General features: G+C 41.1%; 1 protein-coding gene across 1 annotated transcript; it reads right to left on the bottom strand.

The window, feature by feature from the left end:
- Window positions 1-511: 511 nt before the first annotated feature.
- Window positions 512-12708, bottom strand: L3HYPDH (trans-L-3-hydroxyproline dehydratase). Its single transcript, XM_061156952.1, has 5 exons — window positions 12112-12708; window positions 8550-8719; window positions 5652-5774; window positions 5428-5565; window positions 512-788 (listed from the first exon to the last, which is right to left on the bottom strand). Exons 1-5 carry the CDS (start codon window positions 12617-12619, stop codon window positions 663-665), a joined length of 1065 nt encoding a protein of 354 aa, XP_061012935.1. The 5' UTR covers window positions 12620-12708; the 3' UTR covers window positions 512-662.
- Window positions 12709-12721: the final 13 nt, after the last annotated feature.

The following is a 12721-nucleotide window of genomic DNA, read 5'->3' as shown; positions in this document are numbered from 1 at the left end:
TAGAGGACATCCCAGCAGCAGCTACAACAACTTCCACCCAAAGAAGCTGACCACCCCGCTCCTTCCCAGTTTAAGACTGCCAAGTGTTGAGGACTAATATGTCTCCCTCACATCATGCTTAGAGAGCGGGCATGTACTGTATGCTCAGTCATGTCTGACTCTTTGCGACCCCCTAGTCTGAAGCCCACCAGGCCTCCCTGACTGTGGAATTTTCCAGGCAAGCATACTGGAGTGGATTGCCATTTCCTTCTCCAGAGAGAGGGCATGATGTTACTCAAAAACTGGAAAACTAAAATAATGAACTTGTAAGACCCATTGTTGTGAGGGCTACAATACAAGCTTAGCACATTTAAAACAAAATATCACAGTGACTACCACAGAGTAATAAGAACTAAGTAAGTAAAAACTTAAGGTTTTAATTTTACCTGATGTGTTAATAATTAGAAAAGTATTCTGCATTTTGGATACTTAAATTCTGTAAGTGATAGTATACCCATATACACGTACAAGCTGAGGAATAATGACTTTATATTTAGCCACAGTATGTTAGAATCTCAGTTGATTTACGTGTACAATTTGGATATAGTTTTCCACATAATTCAGAGAAAAATAACGAATGATAACAATTTGTAGGAAAAGAAAGCCCTTATAAGCCATAGAAGTTACTTGAGAAGAAATCCATCCCTCAGTGGGTCGTCATCTTCTACTATAAAACTTGCGGTACCTGTGTAATGCGCTCGTCCGGATACTTCCACTATGACAGCTTTAAAATCACCACATTTTGCTTCCTGAAAAAAGATGATGAAAGAAAAATATCAAGGTAATGCTCGCATAGCTTACCTAGCCTAGAAGTTGTGTTCTCAAATTTTATCATTTTAAAGAGAATCCGAGAGTTAAGTGGGCCTCCCCGGTGGCTCAGTGGTAAAGAATCCACCTGAGGTACAGGAGACATAGGAGATGCGGGTTCAATCCCTGGGTCGGGACGATCCCTTGGAGGAGGGCATGGCAACCCACTCCAGCATTCTTGCCTGGAGAATCCCGTGGACAGAGGAGCCTGGCGGGCTGCAGTCCACGGGCTCGAAAAGAATTGGCGGCAACTGAGCACAGTGATCATATGGGCAACTGGGAGGCGTTTAAGGTAAGTGACTGTATTCGTGTTTTTAGATTCAGTTTAGCTGTAAAGTGGGGAACTAGTTGGGGAAGAGAGAGACTAGAAACCCAGCAACCTGTTAAGAGGTAACTTTAATTCATCAATGAAATCTGGAGACAGGAGGGCAGTTTTTAGTGAGAATGCAGAACAAAATACAGAGATGCTTTGGAGGCAGAATTGATAGGCCTGGGGCTGCTGTCCACAGGTGGTGAGAATCAGTTCAGTCCAGTCGCTCAGTCGTGTCCGACTCTTTGCGACCCCATGAATCGCAGCACGCCAGGCCTCCCTGTCCAGCACCAACTCCTGGAGTTTACTCAAACTCATGCCCAGCGAGTCGGTGATGCCATCCAGCCATCTCATCCTCTGTCGTCCCCTTCCCCTCCTGCCCCCAATCCCTCCCGGCATCAGGATCTTTTCCAATGAGTCAACTCTTCACATGAGGTGGCCAAAGTACTGGAGTTTCAGCTTCAGCATCAGTCCTTCCAATGAACACCCAGGACTGATCTTCTTCAGGATGGACTGGTTGGATCTCCCTGCAGTCCAAGGCACTCTCAAGAGTCTTCTCCAACACCACAGTTCAAAAGCATCAATTTTTCAGCACTCAGCTTTCTTCACAGTCCAACTCTCACACCCATACATGACCACTGGAAAAACTATAGCCTTGACTAGATGGACCTTTGTTGGCAAAGTAATGTCTTTGCTTTTCAATATGATATCTAGGTTAGTCATAACTTTCCTTCCAAGGAGTAAGCGTCTTTTAATTTCATGGCTGCAATCACCATCTGCAGTGATTCTGGAGCCCCAAAAAATAAAGTCTGACACTGCTTCCACTGTTTCCCCATCTATTTGCCATGAAGTGATGGGACCAGATGCCATGATCGTGGTTTTCTGAATGTTGAGCTTTAAGCCAACTTTTTCACTCTCCTCTTTCACTTTCATCAAGAGGCTTTTTAGTTCCTCTTCACTTTCTGCCATAAGGGTGGTGTCATCTGCATATCTGAGATTATTGATATTTCTCCTGGCAATCTTGATTCCAGCTTGTGCTTCTTCCAGCCCAGCGTTTCTCATGATGTACTCTGCATGTAAGTTAAATAAGCAGCGTGAGAATATACAGCCTTGATGTACTCCTTTCCCTATTTGGAACCAGTCTGTTGTTCCATGTCCAGTTCTAACTGTTGCTTCCTGACCTGCATACAGGTTTCTCACGAGGTGGGTCAGGTGGTCTGGTATTCCCATCTCTTTCAGAATTTTCCACAGTTTATTGTGATCCACACAGTTAAAGGCTTTGGCATAGTCAATAAAGTAGAAATAGATGTTTTTCTGGAACTCTCTTGCTTTTTGATGATCCAGCGGATATTGGCAATTTGATCTCTGGTTCCTCTGCCTTTTCTAAAACCAGCTTGAACATCTGAAAGTTCACGGTTCACGTATTGCTGAAGCCTGGCTTGGAAAATTTTGAGCATTACTTTACTAGTGTGGGAGATGAGTCCAATTGTGTGGTAGTTTGAGCATTCTTTGGCATTGCCTTCCTTTGGGATTGGAATGAAAACTGACCTTTTCCAGTCCTGGGGCCACTGCTGAGTTTTCCAAATTTGCTGGCATATTGAGTGCAGCACTTTTACAGCATCATCTTTCAGGATTTGAAATAGCTCAACTGGAATTCCATCACCTTCACTAGTTTTGTTCGTAGTGATGCTTTCTAAGGCCCACCTGACTTCATATTCCAGGATGTCTGGCTCTAGGTGAGTGATCACACCATCGTGATTATCTGGGTCGTGAAGATCTTTTTTGTACAGTTCTTCTGTGTATTCTTGCCACCTCTTCTTAGAGATGAGTTAAATATGAGCACAGTGTCGAGCCTGGAAGTGCAGCTGCGCCACCATTAACCAAGATGGGGAATGAGATAGGAAAGAACACATTTAGGAAGGAAGAACTTTTTAATGAGTTGAGGTATCTCTGGGACAATCATCTTGAAATGAGCTTAGTGGACAGTGTTAGACTCGAGAGAGGCACAGATAAGCATGGTAGGGATGAAGATTTGGGTGGTTGAGAATAGAGTTCATTCTCCCATGGGTGAAACTGCCCATCCGCATCAAATGTTTTGCTTAAGAGCAAGAAAATATGGTGTTTAACAGTACAGTGTCTGCTCAGAGAGACCCATCTTCATAGCCTGGCTCTGCTGTCTGTTTGACCTCTGGCAAAGTATCTAAACTCTAAATTTTCATAGCATTCTTGGGAGAATTACATGAGATGGTACATATGAAATGCTGAGCTTAGAAATTAACACATAGTGAAGCACCCAATAAATGTTGACAATTACTATTTTATCTTAAATCTCACACTTGAGGACAATGTATTTCAAATTTCTGCATATAACATGGTATTCCATTAAGATCACTGTATTGTGTAGAAATCCCTTACAAAAAAATTCAGTATTCAGAAAAACAAAACTTTAAAACAGCTATATTAGATTTAAAATCTTTATTAGGATAAATTATTTGCTATATTAAAGGATTCTTTCTGAGTATATTAATTTACCAGATGCAATTTAATCATATTATAGTAGATTTCACTTACTGCTATGAGTAAATTCATTAATTAGCTCTGCTAGCACATTTGAAATTTTATTACATTATATTAATAAGGGGTACCCAGGTGGCACTAGTGGTAAAAACTCAGTTGCCAATGCAGGAGATTTAAGAGACCTGAGTTGGATCCCTGGGTTGGGAAGATTCCCTGGAGAAGGAAATGGCAACCCGCTCCTGTATTCTTACCTGGAGAATCCTATGGACAGAGAACTCTGTTGGGCTAACGTCCATGGGGTCTCAAACGGCTGGACATGACTGAAGATACTTAGCACTATATTAATAAGAACTCTACTTTCCACAACTTTTCAGCACTTTCACATCTTACTATATAAAATGGAATATTCAAAAAAAATAAAATAAAATGGAATATTCCTATAGAATAAAAACAAAAAAAATCCAAAACCTAGTTTAATGGTTCTCAAACATTTTGGTCTCAGAATCCCTTTATACCCTAAGATTTGAGGACATCACCAGCCATTACCTTAATACAAAAACCAGACAAAGACACCAAAAAAGTAGAAAATTCGGGTCAATATCTTTGATGAATATAGTGGCCAAAATCCTCAACAAACTAATCCAACAATACAAAAAAAAAAGATCATATACCATGATAATGCTGGATTTATACCAGGGTCACAAGGATGGTTCAACATACACAAATCAATCAATGTGATACACTACATTAACAAAAGGAAAGACAAAAACCACATAATCATCTCAATAGTTGCATAAAAAAATCCCAGAATATTAAATATCCATTCATAATTTTAAATGTTCATCAGAGTGGGTATAGTGAGAACATACCTCAACATAATGACCATTTATTGACAAACTTGCAGCCAATATAATACTCAATGGGGAAATGCTGAAAGCCTTCCTGGTAAATTCAGAAACAAGACAAGGTTGCCCATTTATGCCACTTCTGTTTAACCTAGTATCAGAAATCCTAGCTATAAAAATCAGATATGAAAAAAAAAATCCAAATTGGAAAGGAAGAGGTAAGTTCTCACTATTTGCAGATGACATGATACTCTATACAGAGAACCCTAAAGCCTCCACCCTAAAACTATTGGCACTAATAAAGTTCTAAGTTGCAGGATATAAGAATAATATACAGAAATCTGTCACATTTCTATACACTAAAAATGAAATATCAGAAAAAGTAAAAAAAAGAAAAGAATCTCATTTAAAACTGGGTCAAAAAATACCTAGGAATAAACTTAACCAAAGAGGTGAAAGACCTATATGCTGAAAACTATAACACATGGATTAAAGAAACTGAAGATGATGTAAAGAAATGAAAAGATATTCCATGCTCTTGGACTGGAAAACATAATATTATTAAAATGGCCATATTACCCAAAGCAATGTACAGATTTAATGCAATCTCTATCAAAATACCTAGGACATTTTTTTACAGAACCAGAACAAACAATCCTAAAATGAATATGGACCTCAAAGAGTTTTTTAGGTTATATCAATTAATATTTTCTATATTGGAAATTAAACATATTGTTCATTAATTCATTTATATATAATAAATCTGTTGCATGTTGTAATAAACAAATTTTTGTTTGAAGAGTTAAAATTCTCTTCTAAGAGCTTAATGAAGAAACTTATCTAACATCCAACTCAGGTCTCCAGGATCTGTAAGATATTTACAGACAAGAAGCTACAGGTACCACTCACCCTCACAGCCTTCCCTGTGAATACTGAGCCAGTTGCGCTGCTTTTAAAGGCTCTGGTCTGGTTCAGTTCTAGAAGCCCTTTGTGATACTGAAGGGCAATTCGAGCTGTCACTCCTGAGCCGGTAGGACTTCTGTCAACCTGTTTCAGAATAAATGAAGATAGTGTTCACAGGGTTCTAGTTCCATATTACCTGGCTGTGTGCCTAAAAACCCCAGCTTTAATACCTGTTCATCTGCAAACACACAAATATTGGTGGTTGGTTCCTCATTGTAAGTATCTTTTCCATCTGTCAATATAGTTCCATATAGAAAAGCAAGATCTTCGCTGTCAGGATGATTAATTTTAAACTGTAAATAAAATAATTAACAACCACATGTAAAATAAACATTTTCACTCAAATTTATCTTTTAATAAATAAATAAAAAATCTAAGGTACTCTTAGATATAATTTTTCCATCTTTATCATTTTAAAAAATATTTTTTGGGTCACAACATTAAATATTGATATTAGAAATTACATATTTTTCTAGATGAATAAAGATACTTTTGTTGGAAGGTATGATTCTTACACTTTGAGCCCTTTCTAAGGAAGTCATCCTGCATGTATCCTCTGCTGAAGGAACAGCCGTATTTCATGCACTTAACCCCCAAACAGATGCACTCTTTCAAGCACTGACCTCAGCACTGACCCCAGGATAGTCAATTCACAGGCCAGCCATGGCTGCTCAAACAGGAAGAGAAAGGCAATCCTTTTCTCACCCTAAGGAACTTGAAGAGGGTAATGCAGAAAAGTCAAGCAATGAGTATCTAGAGCTGAAATTAATATCACTGATAAACACAAGAACTATAAGAAGCCATGAGCAAGCAAAAAAGTATAAGGTTGCAGATATTATTAGGTTAAGAAAAGCAATTGGATGGGGCAAAAAAGGCTTATTATAAAGGACTGAAATCAGTATCATAAAAAGCAGCAGGTACACACAGAAGCAGGCAATGGCAGGGCAGCTAAGTCACATGAGCAGTAAAGCCTGCTGCTACTGCTACTAAGTCACATCAGTCGTGTCCGACTCTGTGTGACCCCATAGACGGCGGCTCACTAGGCTCCCTTCCCTGGGATTCTCCAGGCAAGAACACTGGAGTGGGTTGCCATTTCCTTCTCCACTGCATGAAAGTAAAAAGTGAAAGTGAAGTCACTCAGTCATGTCCGACTCTTAGAAACCCCATGGACTGTAGCCTACCAGACTCCTCCGACCATGAGATTTCCCAGGCAAGAGTGCTGGAGTGGGTTGCCATTGCCTTCTCCAGTAACGCTTGATCAGGCTCAAATGTGCAATGCTTCCTGTTCTTCTTGGGAGGTCTGGTTGTTTAACTTCTGGATTTCTGTAACATCTGTTAGCCTGGCCAAGATGACTATAATCTTACTTCTATTGTATCCCGATGGTTAGTACATTCCCCTACCACTTACCTATCAAAAGCAGCTGAATAGACTGGAGTCTTAAAATCCAAGGAGTCCATCTATAACCCAGTTAAAGAAGGCTGCATATTGGACCTTTGTTCTCCACCCCCTTAAAGCCCCCACGCCCCACTCCATGATAGCACCAGTACATCACACTGCACAGAGGGATGCCTCCCCCACTAGACTGAGTGCCTTGAAGGTGGTGGGGTTTGTTCTTCCTCTGGTCTCCAGCATCTAACATAGTGTCTGACATACAGTAAGTCCTTGGTAAATTGTTGTTAAAAGGATAAGGACAAATTTATATTACATCTACTTTAGCCCCCTTCCCTCCCAAATGGCCTTTGCCTAAATCTGCATAAGCAGTATCAGTGGTCAGCAATTCACAAAGTAGACCTACTGCCTGCTTCATCACTGACAGAACTTCTCGCATTTTCCTCAGAACCCTTCCTCCCTCAAAGTCCGCCCCTCACCACCTTAGTGAGACGTTCTAGCTTTAATGAGAAGTTCAAACTTCCTCCTTTGATTAAGAAAACAATGCCTTTTCCTCTTGATTTTATTAAAAAATAAGGTCAAATTATTTTGTGTCAAATTGTTAACTCAAACTATTAGCTGTCTGCTTACTGGAACAGAAAACAGATGTAAGTCCAGAGTTTCAGAAGTTTTCATGATAAAATAATTCTACATACTCGTATTGGAAGTCCTGGAAAAATGATAATTTAGAACAGGGTTATAGTATATATTTTCATTTTGCTATTTAGGTTATAAAGTTATAGGTTATTATATTAAATTAAAGCCTCAGATATGTTAAATAGGCCTTAAATAATTATTAGTAGAAGTATTCTAGATTCTATCTTTCCTAAGTTATTTTTTACCTAGAATGATAATTAAATTTTCATATGCTAAAACATTCAAGTATGTATATGAGTTTTATATATAGGTCCTAATTAGGTAAATTGTCAGATTTGTGCTAGAAGTGAAAGAATATTCTAGAATTACTTATTATCTAAACTGATTTTATAACAACAGTTTTCCCAAGTCAAACTGGAGTTACTTGAGTTATTACTTGGAGTTATTACTTCTCAGCAATATAGAAAAAATTCACTAGCTAGGAATTAATATTCTCTGCGAAATAAGAGAAATTCTGATCAGATTTAACGAAATCTATTTTGTAAGCTATATTTGACATTCATTATTTTCAAGTTTTGCAGAATGACCACATATATCAAAAGCATTTCAAAGTGTAATATTATCTATTTTCTATTTGTTTAAATAACCACAAATTATATTATTATTACTTATTATTGAAGTTAACAGTTGTCATTTGTTAACGTTTACTATGGCGAAGGCACTATTCTAAGTCCTTTACACATACTGACTGACAACTCCCTGTGAAGCACCAATTTCATAATTTCCATTTACAGATAGGAAAACTGAGGCACATGGAGGCGATGTAACTTATTCAAGGTTACAAAAGTTACAAATGGCAAATCTACAACACCCAGGTAGTCTTGCTCTAGAGTTTAAGAGTATAACCAGCACCCTGTTCTTAGTACGACCAGTAATTTAAGTGCAGAGAGGAGATATTTAATTTTCTGGAGAGACACGTCATGTACATTTCCTTCACGTCACAGAGGAGGCCATCAGCTATGACAGCAGCATCGGTACCGACCTGAGCCTTCACTGCTTCTGTCACTGCACTTGCCGCAGCCACGAGGTCCCTTGTCTTTGCAGAACAAACATCGAGTCCTAACTTTTCAGCACTAACAAATGCATAAAATGCACCACCGTATGCAACGTCCACCACCACCTTTCCATGACCAGGAACATCCACCAGGAAATCTAAAAGAGATGTGTTTCAAAATAAGTTTGTTTTTAGTATTTCAGCAATAAAATTCACATCATTTTAAATTCATGTGTATTTATGGGTGGGGGGGGCAAAGAGTACTTTTTCCTATCTTAGGAATGCAGCAAAAATCAATTTTGAAAATGAATGTGCATCAAGTAAATAATAACAGACCTTTAGCTAAGTACATCTTTCTATTTTTAATTTCAACGAGGTTTGCATAAGTTTTAGAACATCTGAATGCCATGTTTTTCCTAAATCATACTTACATATTTTGTTAACTATTCTGAGGATCTTTTCTAGAAAACATCATTGAAGCAGAGAGAGAGAGGAAACTCTGGGATATGAATGTGTGAAAATTATGAAGGAAAATGTAGGTACCCCTCATACTATTGGGAATGGTTTAAAACAGTGAGGATTTGGGATCTTATTCACAAACTGGTTTTCTTCAGCTATAACGTCAAAACAAAATGAAAAAAAAAAAACAAAAACATTTTTCTATCCAAGTTACAGATACTTATTTATCTAGAAATTTTCATCTCAAGGAAGTATCCTGCAGGCAAATATCCAGAATAAAGCCATTATAGAATCACTGGCCTTTACAGTATCATTTTGCATCAGGATTTTTATTTGGGTATTTTAAGTCCCTGACATACCCCAAATTTCACCTGAACTGCAGTTGTTTGAAATCCTGAATTTGTATATCCAAAGGAATGGGCTGGTGATATTTTGGGACATTAAAACTGTTTACCTTTCTTTGCATTTTCTTCTCTTTCTCCTCCCTAAGTCAAATGGGCTTAATGATCACTGCCTCTGGGGGAGGCATACAGCAGGGGAGAAAGCAGGTCTTTCTGTTTTTGGTTCAGAGAAACCTAAGTTATCAGTCTCTTTCTGACTGCAGACCTGTGTGGTTTTTCCCACAGCACAGTGAGGAGGCTAAGGGATATGGCAGAGATAGCAACAGGAAGAGGGAGGAGGAGAAAGGGGCAGGGACCACTGGATGGGGTAGATGTTTCCCTGGTTAACTAAGCAAGTGGTTAAGGCCCTTGTCTCCAAGATGGAACTTTTAAGAAACCTTTGCTCACACATATATCAGAAGAGGGCCCATGGAAGGATGAGGCAAAGTCAACCAACAGGGCAAAGGGGTCTCAATTTAGAAATTAAGTTATGAAAAGTAAAATAGTTCTTATACTCCTTGGTTTGCACGGTGAGTCATACAAAGACACCAGGGAGCTATCAGTTTCAGAGCAGAATCACAGAATCCTTTTAACACATAATGTGTCAGAGCAAATTTATAAGCAAGAGTAAAACATGCCAGTGGAACTTAACAGCAAAAGAGAAAAATGTTTTTCTTGATGCTGATGCAACATGCAAAGCAGGTTTAATGAGAGGAGATTGAGGAAATAGATGGAGATGAGGGACTGCCAGAATGGGGAAAGCTAAGGGTGGCTTTGGAGTCCTCATGTAAAAAAATGGAATTGTTTCCTTCTGAAGAGGATTGTTTTGAGAATTCCATGTGATAATGTGTGGGGAATGCTTGGCAGATTAGGAATGCAATAAATATTAATATGAAAGCCCAAAGTTTAACTCCCAGCAGGAATAGGGCTCTTACAAGGACCAATGAACACATTCTGCTCTGAGTTTCATTTATTTACTCAACAAACATTCACTGACTGCATACTGTTCCAGTACTTAAATACAGTGATGAAAATTAGTTTTCATTTTAGCTGGGTGGCATAGCAATGAGCTCAGCAACTCTGAGGTGGGGACTATTATTATCCTCTCTTTATAGATGACACTAGGCATGGAGTCCCTTCCACAAGGTTAGAGATGGGAAGGGGCAGAGCAATGACCTTGAACACTATCAAGTCTTTTAAGCAACTTTCAAAGTAGAGAATTTAAGGATTTCATTTTCTTAATGACTCAAAATGACCATTAATGCCCACTGATTATTTTATGGTCACACAGGGATGCTTTCAGGAACTACTGTGCTTGTCATATTGGTTGCTCCCACCCTAACCAACCCCAAACTATGATGTACACAGCTGGTGATCCTGCTGCCAGCTGTCATTTCCCACAAAATCCAGAGTGCTTCTAATCCGCTGCTGGGGTGGTTTGGGGAGGGGAAGTCAGGTAACCAAGCCAGTTAACAGTTGAGCTTTTTTAAGATGCAACCCTAACATAAATTCTTGTCTCCCTTATGTGCCCTCCCAATCCGATATGACACCATTTCTTCTGGGCAAATGGTATGTTTTCCCGGTGGCATTCTTTTACCAACTTGTGTGTGTCAGGAGCCTGAGGTTGGTCTAAGACTCTCAAACACCTGGGCTATTACTGCATCGTTCATAACATTCATAAGCAGGTTAATCGGGAACCCCAATCCACCCGGAGGCTCAAGATTAAATTAACAGAATGATTTGCATGGCTTGAAGTCTTTGAAGAAAAGGAGTGATAACCCTATACCTGTACTAACTAAATTAGCACACAGCTCAGTTCTAGTCAGACTACTAAAGCCTCCTCTGATAGAATTCAGCCTTTACTGATAGGATTTTTAAGGATCTCGCTCTTTGTAAAGATTATAATTACATTGTTTAGCATGACATACAGGCTCTGTACTAGAGAACCCACCAAAACCTTTTCAAGACTCTGCACTCCTAGAGAACTAGCAACCTGATATATTCTGCAGTCTTTGTATCTCTAGGAAGATAGACACTTTTTACAGATGAGCTCCAGCAATCTGTGTTTACTAACTTGTCAGGCGGCGATAATGTGCTCAGCAAGCATATTCTGAGCCATCCTGGAGCCCTGTTCGGTGGTTGGTCTTTGCACTTTCCTTGACCCTAGGCAGACCTTGCTTTATCCAACTGTGAAATCTTCAGGAATGCCTGAGAGGGGAACGAAGCTTTTGAGTAAGGGAAACACGGAACTCTGTACTCCTCAAGGCTCTCCCCAAACCACAGATGGATACTACTGCGAGATAATCAATTTGGGTATTGCTGTTGAGTGGCTAAGTCGTGCCCCACTCTTTGCGACTCCATGGACTGCAGCCTGCCAGGCTCCTCTGTCCATGGGATTTCCCAGACAAGAACACCGGCGTGAGCTGCCATTACCTTCTCCAGGGATGTTCCCAACCCAGCCTCCTGCGTCCCGCACTGGCCGGTGGATTCTCTACTGCTGAGCCACCAGAGAAGCCCCAAATTGCATGCATTACACAAATTCACAAGGCTAAAATGCTGACATCCACTTGCAGGGATTTAGAATTACCTTCTGATTGATTGTTAAAGCTTGCGGGGTGGGTTAGTTGCGCTCGTGGGCTCCAGCCTACAGAGACAGTTAGTGTAATTAGTTGGGTCCTGGGCCGCAGGGCCGAAAGGGTCCCGCCGGTTACCTGTGGCCAGCACAAAGGCCGGGACACTGTGGAAACGCACCGGGCCGCGACTGCGGCCGCCCTCGCACTCCACGAAGGCGGCCACCAGCCCGCACGGGCAATGGATGTTGACCAGGGCCTCTCGGGCGTCGGCCGGGGGCGCCGGCACCAGCCCAAAGTCGAGCGCGAAGCGGCCCAGCGCCAGCACCGCGTGGCCGCACATAGAGCTGTAGCCCTCGTTGTTTAGGAACAGGACCCCCAGGTGCGCGTCGGGCAGCTCGCTCGGCACCAGCACGGCTCCGTACATGTCCCGGTGCCCCCGGGGTTCGAACATGAGCCGTCGCCGCACATGGTCAAGGTGCTGGCGCATGTAGCGCCGCTTGGCCAGCAGTGTGGGGCCGACCACCTCCGGACACCCCGCCAGCACAACGCGCAGGGGCTCGCCGCCTGTGTGCATGTCCACCACCGACAGCGCCGGCGTCCCCGGGTCGTGTGGAGGCAGCCGGGGCACAGTCAGCGGACCCGCCATAGTCTGCCTCCCGGAGAGAACTCTACCGCCACGCCGACGCGCGCTTCACGTTGCGAACCCACTCACACCCTCGGCGCTACAGAGGCAGGCCTTGTGGCCGGC

The sequence above is a fragment of the Dama dama genome, chromosome 12 (assembly GCF_033118175.1).
Source record: "Dama dama isolate Ldn47 chromosome 12, ASM3311817v1, whole genome shotgun sequence".
In the NCBI taxonomy this organism is placed as follows: Eukaryota; Metazoa; Chordata; class Mammalia; order Artiodactyla; family Cervidae; genus Dama; species Dama dama.
This window is presented reverse-complemented; position numbering and strand designations above follow the sequence as displayed.